This window comes from Chelon labrosus, assembly GCF_963514085.1.
Source record: "Chelon labrosus genome assembly, chromosome: 5".
Lineage (NCBI taxonomy): Eukaryota > Metazoa > Chordata > Actinopteri > Mugiliformes > Mugilidae > Chelon > Chelon labrosus.
This window is the reverse complement of record NC_140341.1, coordinates 24,806,340-24,827,710: the sequence shown is the minus strand read 5'-3', so window position 1 is coordinate 24,827,710 and position 21,371 is coordinate 24,806,340. Positions and strand designations below refer to the sequence as shown.

The following is a 21,371-nucleotide window of genomic DNA, read 5'->3' as shown; positions in this document are numbered from 1 at the left end:
CTTACAGATGCTGAGCTTAGATAAAAACCCATTTTCTTGGAATGAGAGAGGGAACATCAGTGGCCTAATAAGCGCTCTGTCCCTCACAACTAAAAATGGATCCAGTATCCCTGTGGAGAACTTAAGTGAGGATATTGAGGTCAGTACCACAACCGTGCAGCATCTGACTGTTGATCTATTCTCTGATCTTCTCTTGAGAACACATAGTTTCATAATTTCTTTTAAGAAACAGACTCAACTTTCACAGGACGATGAACTGAGAGAACTTAGCAGATGCTCCGTGAATTACAGTGTGACACTGTAAAATGATAACAGTGTTTACAGTGTTTTTCAAAGTGCATCTACTTTAGCACCTCACTGTCGTTTCATGCTCAAGACGTAGTCAGTAAAATGAATTGAGTTTAAAACTGCATTCTTCTTTAAGAAGTGCTGAGGCTGCAGGCAATGTTACTGTGAGTGCTCTCTAATTGGAGTGGAGTCACGCTGTCAAAGTGTGATTAAACACAAGGAAATCTCACCCAGAAACCCTCTCATGCATACGACTGAGTAAATTATTACAAAGTCTATACAACTGCTTGTTTTATGCACTGCCAACCATGATGGAGATATTAATGGGGACGGAAACTGCTCACACAGCTCCATTAAAATTAAATGATCTATGGTTTTATTTTGAGCTAATTTAAACATCTCTTCTTGGTCTAACACTTTGTGAACCCCAGGAGTGCTACATGCGTTGAGCATAAAAATACTTAGAAATGGTCCAAGAGTCACTGACATGAATGGAAAAAAAAAATCAGAACATATCATGAGCATAAATAAAACATGCCCTCCAATGTGTCAAATAAATATTTGGGTCATAGAAACCAGACTAATGCATTTCTTCCTCCTGACTGGGCTGTTAATTAGTAATGAACCTATTGTGATTCTTTGCATACCTTCAGATGCTTTTCATCGTCTATAATTTAACACTCACTGAGATAAATTGTAGGAACACACTGCTGCATGTGGCGGATATACATCTGTGCTTTAAATATTTTACTAGATCACAAATTTGTGTAGTTATCAAGAGCCATTTTACAGTTCTAAGCAAAGTGTAAATTGATGTCTGTCTGAATCTGTTTCTGCCATTTGGCATGGCCCACAGATTCTGTTGCCAAGGCCTGATGGAGAGAAAGTGAACACCTTGGTTCTGGACCTGGGGAACTACAGCACGACGATCATAGACATCCCTTGGCCTGACTCTACCCTGGTGTTAAAGGTCTGTGTGGCTGCTGATGTGATGGACATTTTGACAAGATCCTATGCTAGGTGCTCTGTGAGGCTGTAGTCACACTCAAAGATCACATCAGCATGGAAACATTAAATAATGATGTTTTGCAGTTATAGGGTTTAACGCGTTCGTTAGCCATGTTAGCACATGCTAATTAGCATTATTAGCAGCAAGTACAGCTTAGACCAATGGGAATGGCATGTGTTGGAGCTGGAGCCTATCCCAGCTGTCATTGGGCGAGAGGCGGGGTAAATCCTGGACAGGTCGCCAGTCTATCGCAGGGCTTGAGATGACAGTTCTACCATATAATTCAGGGGATCAGCTATTACAATTCATTCTCTGAGGAATATAAATGTCTGTACAAACTTTTACAGCAATCAATAACTATCAGACTGGCATTCCCATCCTCAGCCTGACACACACTCACACACAGTTACAATTCAGTGTATTGTTTTTTTATTCTGTTTCATTGGTTTCGAGGTTTTCTTGATCGATTTGATGCCGTCGCCCGAGCCTGTTTCTTTAGGAGGAGCTCACTTTTCTGGTTAATCCTTTTAGGGACAGACATCGTCGTGGGGAGCTCATATTCTGAGGAAACAGCCTGATTCTGCTTAATGAGAGAAAGATGAAAGTTATTTGCTGCTTGCGCGGAGTTTGTTTGCATACATGCGGGTCACCACATCTTGCTGGAGTCTCTTTATAGGCAGGCTGAGGTGCATCGAAATGTCTTCCAGGCGGGAGTTACGAGTACATGAGCACAGTTTCGGACATGTCGGAGATGCAGTGCACATGACTTTCTAACATTTTTCTAGTTAGTTGTAGTATTTCTTTAATCTTAAAGTTAAAACATCAGGAATGTTTGAGCGGAGCATTAATAGAGGTTCAGCTTATCTCTTAACTTAAGTGACTGCTTATACATTGCTGATGTTTTTGCTGATATACAATTTTAAAGATGGTGCCTTCAGAGGACCCTTTACCCTTCAAACTGTTCCTTGGATATATGGACTACCCCACTGAGACGAATTATGTAGCGATGACGCAAATGCCTCAGCAGGGAGCTACACAAGGTAATCTCTCTTAGTGGTGAGATGATTTTCATGTGTTCCAAATTAGATTAATGCATTATCTGAGTATGTGTGTTTGTGTCTGACACAGAGGAGAGATACACGTGGATACTGGACCCCAAGTATTTAAAGGGAAACACTGGTGTGCACTATGTCGTGGTGAGGCCCATAGTGGGTCCAGGCATAAAATCCATCAATGCCAGCTTATCAATCACCCCCATCACAGCCACTTGCAGATTTTGGGATGAATCACGTCTGGAGTGGAGCAATTACGGATGCAGAGTAAGTACAGCAATTGAATCTCGCCTATGTGTAACATGCTGCCAAAACTTCACTTGACAATAGAGGCTGTTATCTTTCAAGGTTGGGGCCAATACCACACATTCAGTCACCCAGTGCTTCTGCAACCACCTCACGTTCTTCGGGAGCTCTTTCTTTGTCACTCCCAACCTCGTCGATCCGTCACGCACCGCTGAGCTTTTTGCGACCTTTGGAGAGAACCCTGTGGTCGTCTGCTTCGTGGGGGCACTCTTTGTGACTTATCTCTTGGTGGTTGTGTGGGCCCGACGGAAAGACATCCAAGACACAGCTAAAGTACAGTATCTCTCCAGTGACAGAGCAGAATTTCTAAATAACATGATCATCCAAGAGGTACCATGATTACCAGTGAAACAGCTTTTTGGAAAAACATATTTACTAGTACTCTAACAGGGGAACATCTCAAAGTCTGTTTACACATAAATGTGAGCACTACCACATCCAGAGTTTTATAAAAATGAGCTTTTAGGCCTTTGCAACCAGTTCCATATCTCTGCTCCAGGCTAGCAGTTTGAGGTTACATTAGCTGCTGCTTGCATGATATATGCACCATATCTACCTTTATTCTAATGATTTGCATTATGAATAAAATAGGCATCGAGATTTGAAAAGGAAGAATAAAGCATGGAATAAAAAGATTACACTTTTTTGAGAAAAACTGTTCATGTACAGGAAGGATTTATTTGAAAACAGTAAGAATCTAATAGCTTAATAGCCAAATTACTTTTTCATTCATCTGCATTGTTGGTTGACAGGTGAAGGTGACAGTGCTGGAGGACAACGACCCAATGGATGAATACTGCTACCTGTTGAGTGTCAGCACTGGGCATCGAATAGGAGCTTCCACTTCCTCTCAGGTAAGTATGCTCAGTCAGGCACAGTTCTAAAAATTTTGGACTTGCTACAAAACTCTGCCGTTTAAGGGAATACAGCAACAGCTGTTGAGAGAGGACAACCTTCCTCGAAAAGCAGGACTTGTAAAGTTAGTATTGATTTTTCAAAGATTTGAGTCCATGTACAACTACATGGACTCAAATCTTTGAAAAATCAATACTAACTTTACAAGTCGGCAGTCGGTGCCGTGTATTGAGCTGAAGCATCAAACAGCACTGGTTTGAGTTGAGTGCATGGTGAATGTGAAGCTTATAAAATGGCCAAATCCAATCTAAGTTGTTTAACTGGTACACTGAAATGCTGTCACAAATCCGTGTAGCTGAACAACTGCTTCGTCAGCTCTGCGTAGCCAGGCTCTATCAGGCTCCACTCTGGTTCTTGAACCTTTCATTTATGTGAGACGAGCTGTTTAACAGATAATGATATTTCCATCAAGGATTGATGGAAAGATAAAAGCAGTTACTACTACTACATGTAGACCCTCAAAAATCAGGCGTTAAATCATTAATCAGCAATAGACACAATTTCATTTTCATTTTCATTTTCATTCAAATTCAGGTGCGTTTGTTTGGTTGCTCATCAAAGGTGTCTTGTTCATATAGTGGTTTCAACACCTTTATCTTTTGAGAGGATTTTGGTGTGGAAAAAAATGTGTTGCTGTTTTTTTTTTTTGTTTGTTTTTATTGAGCTCCTTTTACATCTGGTGTTGTGAATGGCACTGATTACATTTGTGAAAGGACAAAAAAAATAATTAAAATTGGTTGGTAAAATTGGTAAAACAGTGTGTGCTGTTACATAATTTTAGCATTTTAACAATTATGCTGATTGGACTATTAGAAGAGCAATTTAACATTTTTGTTTGTATTTACACCATAAACCCTATCTGAACCCAACAGCCAAGCAGGGTGAACCCTAACTTTTAGTACTCCTTCTGACGACAGCTTCATGGGCTCAGCAATTCACAGAGGAACAACAATTTCCATAAAGAATGTGAAATCATTTTAGGCACAACTGTATACACTATTTCTAAATTCAAAAAGCATTAATATAAAAGCAAAATACCTATTTGGTTTACTAGCTGCTACAAAAAAGCCATCACTAAGTGGCTTAACTTAGACCTGCCCTCTCTATTTGGTACAAAATAATCAATGAATTTTTCATAATGGAAAAAAATCACTTTTCCATGAAGCAGCAGGAAACTAAATTTGAAGAAATTTGGAGGAAGTGGAAGAAATATGTTTATCCCAGACACTCTTCTTTTGTTTTATTTTATTTATTTTTCCTTTTTGTATTTAATTATTATTAGTAGTAGTTTTTTTTTATTATTATTATTTCTTTATTTTTTTTTGCTTTATGTATATTAATTTTCTTAATGACAAAGCCAGCCCATGTCCCATTTCAACATAGTGGAAAATGTTAAAAATTAAGAATTACAAAAAAAAAAAAAAAAAAACAGCAACATCAACAGCACTAATAAGAGCAACAAATAACATAATTCATCTTAGAGTGGGCAAACTGTTGCTGCAATTGCAGCACATACATGTCCATAGGACGAGGTGGTTTTCCATATTTATTACTCTCTTGTTGTCTGTTGGCTGCGATAGTGTGTGGATCACTGAAAGCCACTTTTCCCTATTTATAGAGCCTGAGCTGTTTTTTCTAATGCACACACAGTAGAAACAGCAAGGGGATAGTCGAGCTATATTTGAATTTTTATTAGAATGACTCACTTCTCCTTTAATGGAATAATTGTTATCGGCCAGTTTTAAGTACTAAAGACTTGATGTCCTCAACATGAGTCAGCAGCTGAGCGGGAGTGCTCTCTCGCTGGGGATGAAGATCATTCAGTCTGTCCATTCTTAGACAAATATGTCTGGGACTCTTCCAGTGGATGCCATGTTTCTGTATGTCTCTGTGTATGTGGGTCAAACTGACCCAAAGACCATATGAAAGATGTGTGGGGTATAGTAGCATGTGTGCTCAATCAGTTTTTGTTTTGTGTGAATGTGTTAATCACAGAAAATAAGCTAAGGTTTCAGGTAGAAAAGTGGATTCTTGTACCATTTTTCTTCTTGTACAAATATGAAACGAGTCAGTTTGACCCAACTACCATTTAAGGGTTTAAGGGTTTTATTTGTTTATACTTTAAGTGGTTGGCTTACTGATTGCCGCAGTTAGCTGTTTAAACCACCGCCCACCCCAACCAACCAACTTTTTTCTACAAGAACAGTATGTGCTTTTCGTTCCATTTCAATTTTTCAACAACTGTTTCAGGTGGCAGTAACCCTGCTGGGTGCAGAAGGAATCAGTGAGCCGCACCACCTCACAGATCCAAATAAATGTGTGTTTGAGAGAGGTGCGGTGGACATGTTCCTGCTATCTACCCCCTTCTCCTTAGGAGACTTGCAAGGCATCAGACTGTGGCACAACAACTCAGGGAGCCATCCCACCTGGTAGGAAAAGTCCTCATTTATACCTCATTAGAAACTTACTTAAGTTATGACCTGCAATTTAACACAGAATGAATTGGCTCACCACTACGCTGACCTTACATTTGATTACTTTCAGGAGAACATAGTCATCAAGTAGAATGCAGCTTTCATTTTAGTATCATGATTTCTTTGGCTGTTAACTGGGCTCTTACTGTGAGTTTTAAGATTGTTTAAAGATTGTTAAAGGTATTATTAAAGGTAATCTAAAATTTAATCTCCTTCTCTTCAGGTATGTAGGCAACATCATAGTCCAAGATTTACAGACAGAACAGAAATGGCATTTTCTGTGCAATTCCTGGCTGGCCATAGACATGGGTGATTGCTCCCTCGACAAAGTTTTCCCGGTTTCAACAGAGATGGATCTGAAAAGGTTCAGGTAAGATAAAAGCATGGCATCCCACTTGGCAGCAAAAATGTTCACAAAACACACTGTTGAAGTGTAAAAGGCCAAATGTGTGAAAAAAACAAAAACAAAAAACAACAACTTGGATTTTTTATTTGAATTTGAAAAATAAAAAAATGGATCAAATGCAAATGTAACGCAAAAGCTGGTTTGGTATTTCACTTTGAATAATGTCAATAATGTTTTCTCTGAGTAAACTTGATTTGTGTTGTACTGCTGAATTAAGATTACTGATGCGGAAAGCATTTAAATATTCCATTTTAGGTAGAGCAGAAGCATTTTATATATTATGTAGGACACCATTATTATGTAATTTATTTTTTAAAAGCCTAAAATGACACAGCAAAAGCAAGATTCAGATGCTACCAACCTTACACCAAAGTGTGCTTTTGTAAGACAGAAATGAGGAAACATCTGACGCTCCCATTAAACTGGAATTCTGCTTCTCTTAAGATCTACATCTTAACTTACGTATCAGTCTCGTTTTGAGTCTAGCTTTCCAAAGGAGATAAACAACTTGCAAACATCCAAGTCTGCGTGAGATGTGCTTGAGATTTAATGGCCATGACACAGACAGATGTGAAATGCTACATTTGGTTTATGTCTGACTTAGAAGATCTTGGAAAATCCACATTTCACCCTTCGGCTTGGGATATAAAACATTGCCTTCTTCTGTCTTCAAAAGCCATCTGTTGTCATGTAGTGAGTAAATTTCAACCGTAGAGTGTTATTATAGGGTATAAGAAAACTTAAAAAAAAATCATCAAGGTCAGTGAAGTTTCCATATATGGTTCATTGCCCTCAAGTGGTTTTTAGACCATCAGAAAATAAGTGCTGATTTAGGCACTTGTCAACATACACATCATCACGTTAGACAACATTAGGCCACTTACCTCAGTGTTACGCTCAGAGTTCATGCAGAGGTGGACCTTGCAGACCACATTTAACCCTGATTTGACCTGAGAATGTTGCTGATCTTCACTGATTGGCTGGGTGGAAACCACATGAGAGTGACTGCACAGAGAGGCACGGGGACGCAATTTGAAATGTGTGTGGAAGTTACCAAATATGGTTCCTTGCCCCATAAAGGATTAAGGAGTAGCCTGAAGCCAGACCAACTTCCCCAACCACTGCTTTTTAGCAGCAGAAAGCCAGCCTGGGCTCTCTGTTGGGAACTGATTATGCTCCAGCAAAACGTCTACCAAGCCAATCAAATAATTTTGGCAGATTTTATGTAGCGATAGACTGAAGAGTAATAGCAGCGTAGTCATACATGTCATCTGACTGCCATGGAGCTGAATTTGTTTACAAAAAATGGCTATGATTGGTTTGAGAATAACAGATGAAACACGCACCACAATGACATCCAAGTGGAGTATTACCTGACTCACATCTTGATCAAACTTGAATCTCTGTCTAAAAAGAGGGGTGGACACAAATTGCAAAAAGTAATATACAGCAGCTCAGAGTGGTTTTAGAGATAGAGAAAATAATCAAGATCACCATGCACCAAGATGCAATTCACATCCCATGTACTCCTATATTTTACCCTCACATGTTCACATGAACATAGGATGAGTTCATATACAGAGGGAACCAGTATCACCAGTATAACTTTCTCCAGGAAGCATTAAGCGCACTACACCTGCTGCAAATTGTCTTCTCTGAACCTTAACTCACAATGGAAACATTATAAAACTCCAGAGATAAGCAGTATAATATATATTTTTTTTCTCTGTCTACAGGACGATTTATAAATTATATAAAAATTCTAATTAACTTTAGAAATGACTTGCAATAACAACTGTCACACTCCTCTCTTCCCACTTGAGCCTCTAAATACTCTACTGCCTACACACTGAGCTGGTGATTTACTGAGGATTTAGGGCTTTTTCTTCAGGCCATTAAAACTGTCAAATAGCTACGGCTTTATGCCAAGGTGTTAGAGCAATAAAGAGAGATTAAAACATTATGCTAATCCATCACTAATTGGCAGTTTATGTAGGTTTAAAGTATTTATTTTTTAACAATTTTCCTTTTATTTTCTAGTAATTTGTTCTTCATGAAGACAATAAAGGATTTCAATGACGGACACCTCTGGTACTCTGTGATCAGCCGACCGGCCACCAGCTCCTTCACTTGTGTCCAGAGGGTCTCCTGCTGCTTCTCCCTGTTGCTCTGTACCATGCTGACCAGCATCATGTTTTATGGCATCCCCACAGACCCCTCTGAGCAAACTTTGGATCTAGGTACACCACATATTCATCACAGCTCAAATTAACACCGAGCAAAAAGGCAAGTTTCTTATTCATTTCACCTTGTGTTTGTTTTAAGGAGCTTTTGAGTTCACCTGGCAGCAGTTCATGATTGGAGTTCAGAGTTCCCTCATTATGTTTCCAGTAAATATACTCATAGTTAGCATCTTCAGAAACACTCGCCCTCGGGAGACGTCTTGTTGCCGGCGCAAACTGAAACAACCAGATCCCCTCGAGCAGGAGAGTATTTTGCATACCGTGTCCTCTCAGACCAGTGCCACCAACATGAACACCGGTGCCACTTTAGACATCATCGTTAAGGTAGGTGCTTCATGTTCAAGTGTGCTTGACACCTATCTAACTAGCATTTTGCAGTGAATATTAATTGGGCTGCTAAATTAAGTCAAAGGATAAATGTTTGATGGTTTCCAAGATTGTTCACGCTTAAAACACTGATGGGTATGTAAAAATGGATCTGAAGTTGGTATACTGCATATTGCAATTTCATGTTGTAATTTTACATTTGTATAAACATTTTCTCTTTCAGGATGCCACAAGAATTGCCCAAACACTCTCTAAGACAGTAAAAAGCAACCTTCCATGCACAGAGTCTGAGTTTGGGCCTGGAGAGCAAAATGATATCAATGCCATCCTTTCTGTTTTGGAAGACTTCATCAAACAGAATAAGAAAACCAGTGACAACGCCCAGTCAAACACACAGCCTCAGCTACCAGGTGTGTTCTGCAGTGAATAGTGGATATAGTTAGGCCTATTGGAAAAAATGCTCTCATATTATGATTGAGATCGACATACTATGACAGAAAGCAGCAGCAACACTGTATTATCCCCCTTTCGATCTGCTTCACTCAACAGCTATTGATTGAAGTTTCTGTATCTCATACAGTTTGGTGTAATTCACTGAGTTCAGACAAAATGCATAGCGCATTGTGGTGTATGGCCTTTGGAAGACAATGATAAGAGCAGGCTAGGTCAGCTGATACAAAGACATGTCTGCACACGCTGAAACACTTTGTGCTTTTCAGCTTGAAAGAATGAGACTTAAAAAGAGATATCCCATTGAGATCAGCCAGAGATTGAACACAGAATCACATTTTCACATTCACAGTCTGCATACAGTTGGAATGTTATCTGCTTGTGACAAAAACTGCACATTTTCAGCTGTCAAATTTGTTAAAAAGACAGGCTTCCTGCAAGCCAGCACAAAGTTCCCACACCAAGTAAATGTTAGTGCTGGAATTGCATTATAGTTATGTATCTGTTGCTATTTAAAAACGTGCCCTAGACTGAAATCCTAACAGCATGTTATCAGATATTCTAATAAGAACTGAGTGTGGCTTACTAATTATAAGTTAGACACCAAGTAAGAACTTTTGTACATTTTCAGAACACAGCGCCTGCGTGCATCCAGTGTCAACAGAGGAAGGGATGCAAAGGAACAGCAACAAAACCCAGTATCTGTACCGGCAACTGTGTCACATCGACATGGAGCTGAGCCTGCTTGGACCCTCCGGCTTCCCCACAACACAAAGCTACAACCAGGCCCTGCAGCAAGTCCAAGGCATGAAGGGCTTGCTTGAAGATGAGCTCTTTACCTCCCACGGCGTCGACATAAATGAACTTACACACAAAAAGTACATACGTCTCTTTTTGATTTGTTGGTGGATTCACATGTGTTCCAAACTGTGTATATTTACTTTGGGTTTATAGGGCATAGCCGAGCATGGAAGCGTTCTCATAGTCCTTTGAAGTGAAGATTTTGTTGACTTTTTGTTTATTTTAATGTTTTATTTCTGTTTAAACTGTAACTGACATTATTATAGTATACATTTGACAGGAATAGTTGAGATTACTCGTACATTACTGGAATTTTGTAAGTTTAACTGCAAATTGTTTTACACTGTGAACGGAAACAACTAGAATTCAATTGCTGATAGGCCAAATGATTTGGAAAGCCAGTCTCTTGTTGGAGATATAATTTTTTATATACTTTTTAAATGAATAATGATCAATGGCAATAATTGTACTTGAAAAAACAAGTTTATTTAAGTAAAAGTTATTTTTTTGTACTCCTCGCTTACACTTACAGGCCCGGTTCTGCAGACAGCTCTGATGATAGTCAGAAAAAAAGGGGGTGCTGTCATGGAGGGCTACCCTGGTGGTTCATTTTTGTCGGCTGGCTGCTGGTGATCGCAACCAGCGTTGTATCGGGATATTTCACGATGCTGTACGGGTTGAAATTTGGGAAGGAGCGCTCCATAAGCTGGTTGGTATCCATGATTGTCTCCTTCTTTCAGAGCCTCCTCCTCATTCAGCCGCTGAAGGTGAGAAGATGCACGCTTGCCTTCCACTCACGTACTGTACCATACCAGTTTCACCATTGTATTTTAAGCGTTCTGAACTTTAGGCTTAATCCTCGTTGAAGATATAACTCTTTATGATGGAAATGTGCTGAATGTGTGTTCTTGTCTCTTACCACAGGTGCTCTTTCTCGCAATCTTCTTTGCACTCGTGATAAAGAAAGTCGATGAGGACGATTTTCAAAATGTGGCAATTGTAAGAACCAGCAGAAATCTAGGTAAGGAGTACATACCTTTTCTTTCTGTTTCTAACGCTAAAAATGTTCACGGTTTTGTATATTAATTAACTTCACCTTCAGGTGATCGCAAAGACCAACAAGTAATCAGGCAGGGTGGCGGTATCTATGCACCACCTCCTGCTGCAGACATTGCGAAAATGAAAAGAAACAAGATTTTGGAACAGAAAGCTTTTGCTCTCATCAGGGAGATTTTAAGTAAGTAGGAAATCTTGTATTTGCATATCAATTAATAACAATTCAAACAATAATGGGGCTATCCCTCTTGGACAATAAAGTCTGTGATTAATTAATTAATTTTTACATTTGTGCATTTCAGTCTACATGGGATTCTTGTGGATGTTGCTGCTGGTTGCATATGGCCAGAGAGATCCCAATGCTTTTTTCCTGAACCAGCACATTAGGGATAGCTTCAGTGCAGAGATCTCAGACAGCATGAGCCTTGATGACGTGTTCACTTGGGCCAACACATCTCTACTCAGTAACCTCTTTGGAGTTTATCCAGGTAAAAAGTACACAGTCGGTTAGGGCGAGGGCCTTGGATGTTTTAGAAACAAAAAGAAAGAACAGGCAACATGTTTTTATCCTCAACAGTGTGGAAAGTATTAATCAACCCCATCAGTTTTTAATTAACATGCAAACGGTTGGAACCATCAAGGACTCAGCTTTTATTACAAAGGTTATCTTTTCAGGGTCATCTTTAGAAGTCTTGAACAGATTTTGCCAGGATCTTTGTTCCACTTTGTTATCCCATCAAAGTTTGATAAGGTGCTTTGTTCAGTGAAGGAAAACACTTAAGTAGATTAGATACAGCTTTGTGTCAAAGCAAATTTGACAGTTTTTTTTTTTTTTTTTAAGACCAAACTCCTTGTGTGCCAAAATTGGTGTGAAAGCTATTCAGATCCTTGGATGCTTGCATCAAAAAAAAACAGAATCTAGACTTTCTATGCTGTGACTTGAACAGCAATTTTCTCCACAGCCAGGAAGCAGAAGGCTTTCACTATCTGATGTGTTTTTGTGTGAACCTCCAAGTACTGCATGGTGATTCGACTTTCGAGCTGGCTCTTTAGAATCCCTCAGATCGACATAATTAACAGGTGTGAGGTTGCTGTGTCTCCAAGTATTCTCAAAGGAGAACTGTGGAAACTGACACGGTACTAAATAAATCTTTTTTTATTTATTTTACTGATTGGTATCACGAGCTCTCCTACTCTGGCTCTTTTAATACATCCGCGTCTGTATTTGTTACTATACTATGTATGTGTAGCCCTTGTAGATTTGAATCTCTACAACCAGGCAAAGATTGTAGAGATTATGTTTAATTTTAGCCCCAAAATTGGTCACAGCCTGATGGGTGTCAAATTAGACAAAAATAATTCTAGCTTGTCAAAAATGATTGTTTGGTTGCGTCACAGTCTGGATAGATTGCTTCATGGCAGCTCAAACCAGTTATTAACTATACTGAGCTGGATATAATATTACAGCCATGACTTGTACATGTTGCAGCTAAGTCTTTACATCAACTGTCTGACATCAAAAACTGTAGTTTTATAGTTTTGCTGTTTTTCTATATTGTAACTAAATTATTATTGCATTTATCGTACATCGTAGAAGACGTGTCGTCTTGTTTGAATGAACTTTATTGGAGTTGTCACTGAGAAAAAAAACAGCCTGATGTTCCATTTTTCACGCTTTTCATTCAGTGTCAACTAATCTATCAAATACCAAAAAGTGCCTGCAGAAAATGCTTCAACCGTAAAATGCTTTGTTCCAGGATTTATCACGGATGGGAACTCTAAGCTGGTGGGTAATGCCCGTCTTCGTCAAGTGAGAGTGCAGAGGGATTCCTGTCAGATTGCAGACACCATGCGTAAGCTTGTGGCAGACTGTCATGCTCCGTATTCATGGGAGGTGGAGGACATGGGTTCCTATGAATCTGGCTGGAACAGCACCGTGGAGGATCATAGTTCTGTGAGCGCCTCTAGTCCCTGGAAATACCAGACACAGGCTCAGCTCAGAGCCTACCCTATCTGGGGCAAAATGGTGCTCTACAGGGGAGGAGGCTTTGTAGCGGAACTTGGCCCTGATTTACAAAATGCCAGCAGGTATGTGCATTGGCAAACTGGACTTATACTAACCAAAGCAATTAATCTGTTCACACTGAAAATATATAGTATGAAGTATAATCTAATATATCATAGTTTTAAATATCTATTAATCAGGGCATGTGTTCTCCGTCTACAGCACCCTTGAGTATCTGCTCTGGAATAAATGGCTGGATGTGTACACAAGGGCCATCTTTATCGAGTTCACCGTTTACAATGCAAATGTGAACCTCTTCTGTATCGTTACACTCATGCTGGAGACCACAGCTGTGGGTAAGGAGAGCAGTCATTATCCACCTGCAGCTCAATCTAAAATCCTCTTCTCCAGTATGTCCTGTATAACATCAGAAGTGTTTGCTTTTTATTTATTTTTTTTAAAGTAGAACTGAGTATAGTCACTTTTCATACCTTTACACTGAGTGCCTCCTATCGCTGAGCCCATGTAAGTAAGCTAAAACCTTCTCCCTGTCCTTAAAGGGGCTTTTCAGTTCCACAGTGAGCTGCACAGTATTCGTCTTTACCAGTCAACTGGTGGCCTCCTTGTCTTCGTCATGACAGCTGAGATTGTTTATTTGCTCTTCATCCTCTATTACATGTTCAAGCAGGTAAGACCCCAACATGACCACCACACATTGTCACCCTGAGCCCATTCATTTCTTGGTTCTTGGATCTGTTTAAATTCCTTCATTTATGCAGAAGGTTTTGTATTTTCTGAGATAAATAAGCATGGCAGATCATTATGTTCATTTTTGGTTTCCAGCCCAAATTTCCCCCAGAATGGGTTCCTGTTACTGTGATCTTCTAAAAAGAGCCGTGTTAGAAATAACAGATGCAGGGGAAGTGTTTTTTTTCTTTCAGCCAAGCTCTGCTCAGCTCCACTATATTGTAATTATTACACAGTAAGGAAAGGTCATCCGTTTATGACGATGCTGATGCATGTAACAGTGCCGATCTTCTCCGCCAACTGTACTTAACTTCCGTATGTGTTTTTACTTTAAGAGCAGCACTGTGTCATTTCTGAATTATGGTTTTTTTTTTCCATTTATCTCTATGGGTGTCCACCTTTAACTGTAATTTCAGAGACAGCGAGTTATTCCTTGCAGCCACTTATGACTGTTATGGCGATATAGGTGCGCATGAATACGCATGAAACGTGCCTGTACTGGACAAAATGTCCTAGAGAAGACATACTGAAATGTGCATTTGTGTAGTCTTAGCCATAATGCAGTATTTATTAAGAGATGAAAACATATGGTATAAACTGACTCACAAGTTAAAAGCATAAAAACTATCCTTCATTCATTTTTATTCTTTTGGCATTGCACACAAAAATGTAAAGTTTAGTAAAGTATGCACAGTAAGACGATAAAATCCTGAAACAAAGAACATTTAAATGCTTGTACGTATTTGCAAAAAAATATGGCTTCATCCACTGTCTTATATTACAAATTAGCATTTGGGCAACTGACACTGGTTTATTTGTGCAAGTGTTCAAACGTGGTATTCATCATATTTCTTGGTGTGCTATCTGTCAGACCTCAACAAGTCCATGGAAAAGGACACTGGCTCCAGTTACATCCTATATTGTGTGGTCACTTTCTCCTGTTTCTTTTTCTGGACAGGGCAAATTAATGAAGCAGCAGCGGTGGGCTTACTTCAAGAACCAGTGGAACCTCCTGGAGTTGACTATTATCTCACTGAGCTGGAGTGCCGTGGCTGTCTTTACCAAGAGGACCCTGCTGGGGAACCGCGATATGACATACTACCAAAACCACAGAGACCAGTGAGACTAACAGAGTATACTGTAGTTAACCCTGTGCTTTAACTTTTGTTGGTATGCCATAAAAAGCTTGTTTTTTGCTTGTCTGTTTGTTCTGTATAGCTCCCTCTGGGATCATGATACACTATTTTGTGTCGTTTGATGGCATTCTTTTGCTTTTCCTTTTTGGAACTCACATCTTTACTGTCTATTTGTAGCTTTGCCAGTTTTTATGAGACAGCCACGGCCGACTCAACGCTTCAGTACCTGATCGCCTTCCTGGTCTTGCTCTCCACAGTCAAACTGTGGCACCTGCTCAGACTGAACCCCAAGATGAACATGATCACAGCAGCACTGCAGCGAGGCTGGAATGACATTTCCAGTTACCTTGGGATCATTATGATCATGTTTGTGGCGTACTCCATTGCAGTGAGTAACCAAGACCTTATCCTTTTGCAGATATCAGTGTTTCTTATTCTCTATTTACACGGACAACACTATTCTGTCATGTCACTGCTAGTTTCCGAGTCATTGGAGCTTTAATACTTTGGGAAATGTTGTTTTTCGAAAGGCAGTTTCATTTAAGACTAGAGTAACAGAAAAAGTAAAACAAGTTAACCACACAACCATCACCACTACTATGAAGACAGATATCCTCAGGGACACAGGCATTTAAAATAAAAACATTAGAACTATGTGCAGTTGCCTCAGAAAGTATTCAGGCCACGTCTCTTTTTACCCACTTTGTGTTGTAGACTTCATTTTAGATTTTTTAATTTTTTTAATCAATCTTCACTCAATAACCCTTACAACAAAACACTCAGACTCACCTTTCAGCATGACAATGACATGAAGGACAGAGCCAACACAACGCTGGAGTCACTTGAACACAAGCCTTTAAGGCAAAGCCAAGGCTTAAAACACACAGAACATCGGTGGAGGGGCCTGTTCACAAATGTCCTGTCTAATCCAAAGATGTTTGAAATAGTTTTTAGGCTAGTATATTTCCAGTCTGATACTTCAGATATAGCTTGTTTTTCACTGCAAGAAAACAACTGCTGATTTTCTCTTCCTGTGTATGTTTGGGTTATTGGTTATTTAATATATTACAGTACAATACATAGGCTCTACGGTTGGAATAGTACTATATGAATAAATATATATAAAATAAATAATTAAAATAATAATGTATCCAAAATTATCTTTGAACTTATTCATTTATTTCAAAACTAAAGTCTTTGGTGGATGGAAATGAGCTCAGTGGTTTCTCTGCTGAATAATTGTCTTCATCTTTTCAGTGCAATGTGATCTATGGCTGGAAGGTATCATCTTATAAAACTTTGTCGGATGCTCTTGTGACTATGGTCAGTTTGCAGATAGGCATCTTCGACTATGATGAGGTGAGTGATAATGATAGAAGGAATATTTTATTATACACTCACAAGACTCTACAGTATGTCCAGAAAGTGTTGATGCTAAACCTTAACGAGTATCCATGGAGATTTTTCTTGTTCTCATTTTTATATGTTGTAGTTTAGACTAATTCCCTGTTGTTATGTTTCCTAGGTCTTGAACGACACCCCTCTGCTTGGTGGATTAATTGTTGGTACCTGTGTTATGTTCATGACGTTTGTGGTGCTCAATCTCTTCCTGTCAGTGATCCTGTTAGCATTCGACCAGGAGCAAACACACCACAAGGTAACGTTTGACACAAATCAGTACTTTTTTCTATAACAAAGTAAACTCTTATAGCATACACACCACACTGCGGAGTACAGACATAAGTGGTGGAATGTAACTTAGTACATTTACTGAGTGACAGTCTCAGAGATATTTGATAAACTAACTGTGCACTTCTCATGCACCGAAGGACTAACAAAGTTGGTCACTATCTGGAGAACACAGTAGATATTTTAGCAGCCAACGTATAGACATATTTGCATCAGGATCTGTTGAAGACCATAGTCAATATAAGATCTACATTACAACACGTCAAATAATTTATTTTTTCAAGGATGGTTTCTGTCATTTTAGGTAGTTAATATAATGTTGATGCATGCTAAATTTTTTAAGTTTCGTTTTAGTTAGTTATTTGACTCTATAGAAAACGGGATGTGACATAATGGCGACTGCCATGCCAACCGCTCCGACACAACATAAGCCATTGCTCAATAAAACAGTACACTACTTCTTGGTGTAGTTTATATTCTGCAACTATAATCCAAAGTTTAACAAATATTCATCTAATTCCTCTCAAAAAGACCACATTCAATAACAAGAAGAATGAAACACCGTATTAAAACCAGCGTTCCAGTCAATTTAGCTTCATCTTGACTCGTATTTCCCAATGTTAACATCGTCCGCATTTAGACAATTTGGCTTTTACCCCAACTTTGTTTTAATGCCTTTCTAAAGCACTGATTCTAGTCTTTGTAATTAAGGGCATGTGAGTCTTTAATTGGATTTTTACCACCTCTCTTCATTCCCAGGATAAGTTTTTTTTAAGCCATGGTACAAAGGTACAAAATGTCGATGTAATAGAGGAAACGCAATTGCTTCATCGTTATGCTCTGTGGGGTGGTTGTGGTCCCCAGTAAATGCAGCCGCTAAATTTCCCGTCCATATTTTGAAATGTCTATTTCACACAGCCTCAAACAGGGCATATATGTACAAATTGCACTCAATGGTCAGAAGCACTCTTTACATAATATGTCTGGAAGAGTAAGTAGTGTCAAGATCCTCTATCCAATAGTTCTTGTAATGCCAAAAGTGATTTTGAATCTCTGCTCTCTCCCGCAGCCCTCTGAGGAGGAGGAGATTGTCGACCTGATGCTGAAGAAAATCTTCAGTCTCTTTGGGATCAAATATAAAGATAAGAAGGACACCCCGGGGCCAGAGACTTCATAACTCAGCTGTGACTTGTCCCTCAATAACAGCCTTAATATCCCTAACACTTCCTCGGTTGATGTCAGTGTTTTTCCCACATCTGACAGTACACTTCTAGGGAGATAGTTTTCTTTTCATGCAATAATATTGCCATGTTCGTTTGTGCATGCTCATTATTCTTCGCTTGTTTCCTACTTTGAGGTCAAAGCATACCGTGCCGCTTTGTGGATGTGGTGTGATAGATAATTATCACATACAGAAATACACTGTTACTTGGTAGGATGAGTACGATTTTTATATTTATTTAGGGGAAATACATAGTTTTGCCCTTGATAATGTTACTCAGAAGGCACTAGAATAAAGTTCCACACTTTAATCTATACAGTTCCTTAAATCACTTAAATGTATGCTTCCTAATGAGGAAACAGAGAGATGACACAGTGAAGATGTACACAGATCTCAATCTCATGAGGCCTTAGAGCTTTCCAATGCAAATGCCACTTTTGAAATTAACTCCACAACTCTGATCTGGAAAAACTGGCAAAGAAGTAACAAAGTACTATCTGATATAAAATGTGTCTGTTTAACAGCTCTCGTCAATTTTTGTCCAGTCACGGTACAAACAGTATGAGCCCCTGAAAACAGGGCGCTGTGTTTGAAAATGGTTGTAATACCTACAAATTCCCCTCAAGATGAGAGTCTGCATTTCAATCCCATGATGTTTTGGTAAGCAGCCAAATAAAAAATAAATAAATAAAAAAAAAACTTGGATTGCTAAGTATGCTACCCTGTTGCTATAATTTGAGCCTTAGCCCCAGACACAGTCATTTAATCCATGATTGATACAGGGTTGGCCAACTGTGTCGTTTGTAGTCATTATCTGGTTTTGCAAAATCAATAAAATGCAAACAGTGGCTCACTATGTGTTATTGATGGTTGGCAGCCCATGAAGCTGCATGAAGTGGTAGAGGTAGCAGTGAGATTATGTCAAATAGCCTATCATGTATCAGGTTTAATCAGAACAAAAATGCCGTTAAATTACTGTAGAATTAGAAGTGAAAATAGTAGTTGCGGAATGATTTCCCTTGTGACTGTTTTGTAGTTGCAGCCTCTAAGAACGTACAGAAATTCATCATAATCTGCGATTTTGTGTACATTCAATAAACTTTAATGCCTGAGGAAACAGTCCCTCTAAGAATGGCTTAGGATAGGTTTGTTTTGGTTTGAAGGTTTAATAACAGAAAAGTTGCGCGTGCATCAGTTGAAACATACCCCATGATGAGATCCAAATGGCATGCTACCAGACACATAAGAGTTGTTGTGTTGCATGGTTTGCCCTTTTTGCACTGTGAGACATCATTGCAGATAACACACAGTACTATATTATGGTGGCCGTCCTTGATAGTTGTAAAGCAGTCAGAGCGATGAGCCTCCTCAAGGTTTTCTATAGCAAGATAAACAACAGACCTTTAACGCTCACTTGTTGAAAGCCTAGACCCTACAACATATTATATCATGCATTCATGTAAAAGTAGGATTTTACCATTCACTGTTGCGTGGGGGTCATTTTAAATGATATTATTCTCATTCAGGAATAATTCTGAGAAGAAAGGTAACCAATGTTCAGGGAAAAAGCATGTTGATGCTGGGACATGGCTTTATATTTGGTAAAAAGCACATTACGACATGTACAAACATGAAAACCAGAACTTGAGTGGAAACGCTTGAGACGTAAGTCCAGCCTCTGGTGGTTAATGTTATTAATATTAAATACTCTTCCTAAAATCGATATGAAATTAAAACTTGTTTCAACTTGTAAAAGTATAACAATAAAAATATTTAAAAAGAAACGGACATGCGTGCTTGGTTTTTTGGATGCATGCTGTTATATTAAATTATCTGTCGTGGTTTGGTTGTTGTTCTTCATTATTTTGTCATTTCCAGTTTTATTTTTAAGAACTCACCTTGTGGTAAGCTGTTGGTTTTGCTTCCAGTCTGGTTACGCGTGTGTACCTCTTGTTTTTACAATACAGTCTTTGGTAGTCTTTGTAGTGCTTGTGTTTTCCTGGCTGTAGTTTATTTCTTTGTGTATGACTCTTTGTTTCATGGATTTACTTCTTTCTAGTAAGTGTATGTACCCCTGTGTATGTTCTCAAATCTGATATGGAAGTTATAGTTTTTGGCCGTTACCTACAGGTGTTTTATTTCCTCCAATATATAGACGGTATATAACCAGAATCCAAGGTTTCTACAAAGGTCACCACATAGAGTTGAGTTGAGATGGTGCGCCTGTAGGTGGGTCTGTGATACTAATGATAATTCACAGCTTGTGGTATTTCACAGCTTGTGCTGACAGGTGGAAAGTTCAGAGATGAGGACAAAAATAATGTGTTACTCCAATGTGCAAGTTGACCTAAAGAATGTAGTCGTCACAACAGCTATCAGTTAACAAATATAATGATTATTATTCATTAGCCTACCTGCTAATTGTTATGTCAGACAGGGTTGCTTCACACACTGAAGGAGAAACTTCAGAAATATTCCTCTCTCTCTAAACTCAAACGTGCACACACTACAACTGTGGACTATTGTTTTTTTGATTATCATCAAAATACATAGATTAGGGATGCACCACCTCACGTGATCTCACTAGGAAAACGGATGCAGACAAAACAACTGTTATTCAGCAACTCCCTGTACGTCTACTGAGCCACACTCCAGTCCAAAAGGGGGCAGTAAGTTTACCAATAGAGGAAAAAAGGAACTTTCCGAAACTCCATAATAGCTACTTTGCAGTGAGAAAACATATAAAGAAGAAGTGTGGATGACAACAATGTTTGGGAGACTCTGTCAGCACGGTTTTCCAATATGAAGAACCGCAGGTGAGGTTTTAATTGTCACATTGAATATCGGTCAACAGTAGTATGCTGGCTGCTCCATGACCTTATATATTTACTGGCTGTTGGGAAAGTTCAAAATATCTATCATGTTTGATATTAATCAGATTGACTCAGATGAGTCTTCAAGCGCTTCTGCAAGCCCAAAAGTGGTATAAGCTCAGCATTAGGTGATCAATTATTTATCATATTATGCAATTTGACCACAAGTTGCAAAATCTCAATCTTCAAAGCACTTCTAGTTGTGATATAAATGTAGTGGAATAAATTCTGCAGTGTTTGTTACTTAAGTGTAGTGGTATGTAAGTATAAAGCAGAATGATAAAATACTCCAACTGAAGATAACTTTAATCTTGTACCTGTAAGCACATTTCTTGAGTTTGAATGAACATTCAGCCTGTGACATTTAATCAT

At 38.9% G+C, this 21,371-nt stretch overlaps 1 protein-coding gene across 1 annotated transcript in view; it reads left to right on the top strand.

Moving 5' to 3' along the window:
- LOC311488037 (polycystin-1-like protein 2) overlaps positions 1–18,915 on the top strand; it is a 36,140-nt gene extending 17,225 nt beyond the window's left edge. The window contains exons 16-40 of the mRNA XM_084544540.1: positions 8–139; positions 1,145–1,258; positions 2,223–2,337; positions 2,426–2,616; positions 2,698–2,928; positions 3,408–3,509; positions 5,821–5,999; positions 6,268–6,414; positions 8,491–8,690; positions 8,776–9,017; positions 9,244–9,430; positions 9,876–9,934; positions 10,071–10,348; positions 10,765–11,038; positions 11,196–11,292; positions 11,386–11,508; positions 11,630–11,815; positions 13,085–13,415; positions 13,555–13,688; positions 13,893–14,020; positions 15,038–15,198; positions 15,393–15,603; positions 16,473–16,574; positions 16,741–16,872; positions 17,974–18,915. Coding sequence (XP_084400666.1) covers positions 8–139; positions 1,145–1,258; positions 2,223–2,337; positions 2,426–2,616; positions 2,698–2,928; positions 3,408–3,509; positions 5,821–5,999; positions 6,268–6,414; positions 8,491–8,690; positions 8,776–9,017; positions 9,244–9,430; positions 9,876–9,934; positions 10,071–10,348; positions 10,765–11,038; positions 11,196–11,292; positions 11,386–11,508; positions 11,630–11,815; positions 13,085–13,415; positions 13,555–13,688; positions 13,893–14,020; positions 15,038–15,198; positions 15,393–15,603; positions 16,473–16,574; positions 16,741–16,872; positions 17,974–18,081 — 4,164 coding nt within the window. The 3' untranslated portion in view covers positions 18,082–18,915. The remainder of the gene's footprint in view (positions 1–7; positions 140–1,144; positions 1,259–2,222; positions 2,338–2,425; positions 2,617–2,697; positions 2,929–3,407; positions 3,510–5,820; positions 6,000–6,267; positions 6,415–8,490; positions 8,691–8,775; positions 9,018–9,243; positions 9,431–9,875; positions 9,935–10,070; positions 10,349–10,764; positions 11,039–11,195; positions 11,293–11,385; positions 11,509–11,629; positions 11,816–13,084; positions 13,416–13,554; positions 13,689–13,892; positions 14,021–15,037; positions 15,199–15,392; positions 15,604–16,472; positions 16,575–16,740; positions 16,873–17,973) is intronic.
- The last annotated feature ends 2,456 nt before the right edge of the window (positions 18,916–21,371 follow it).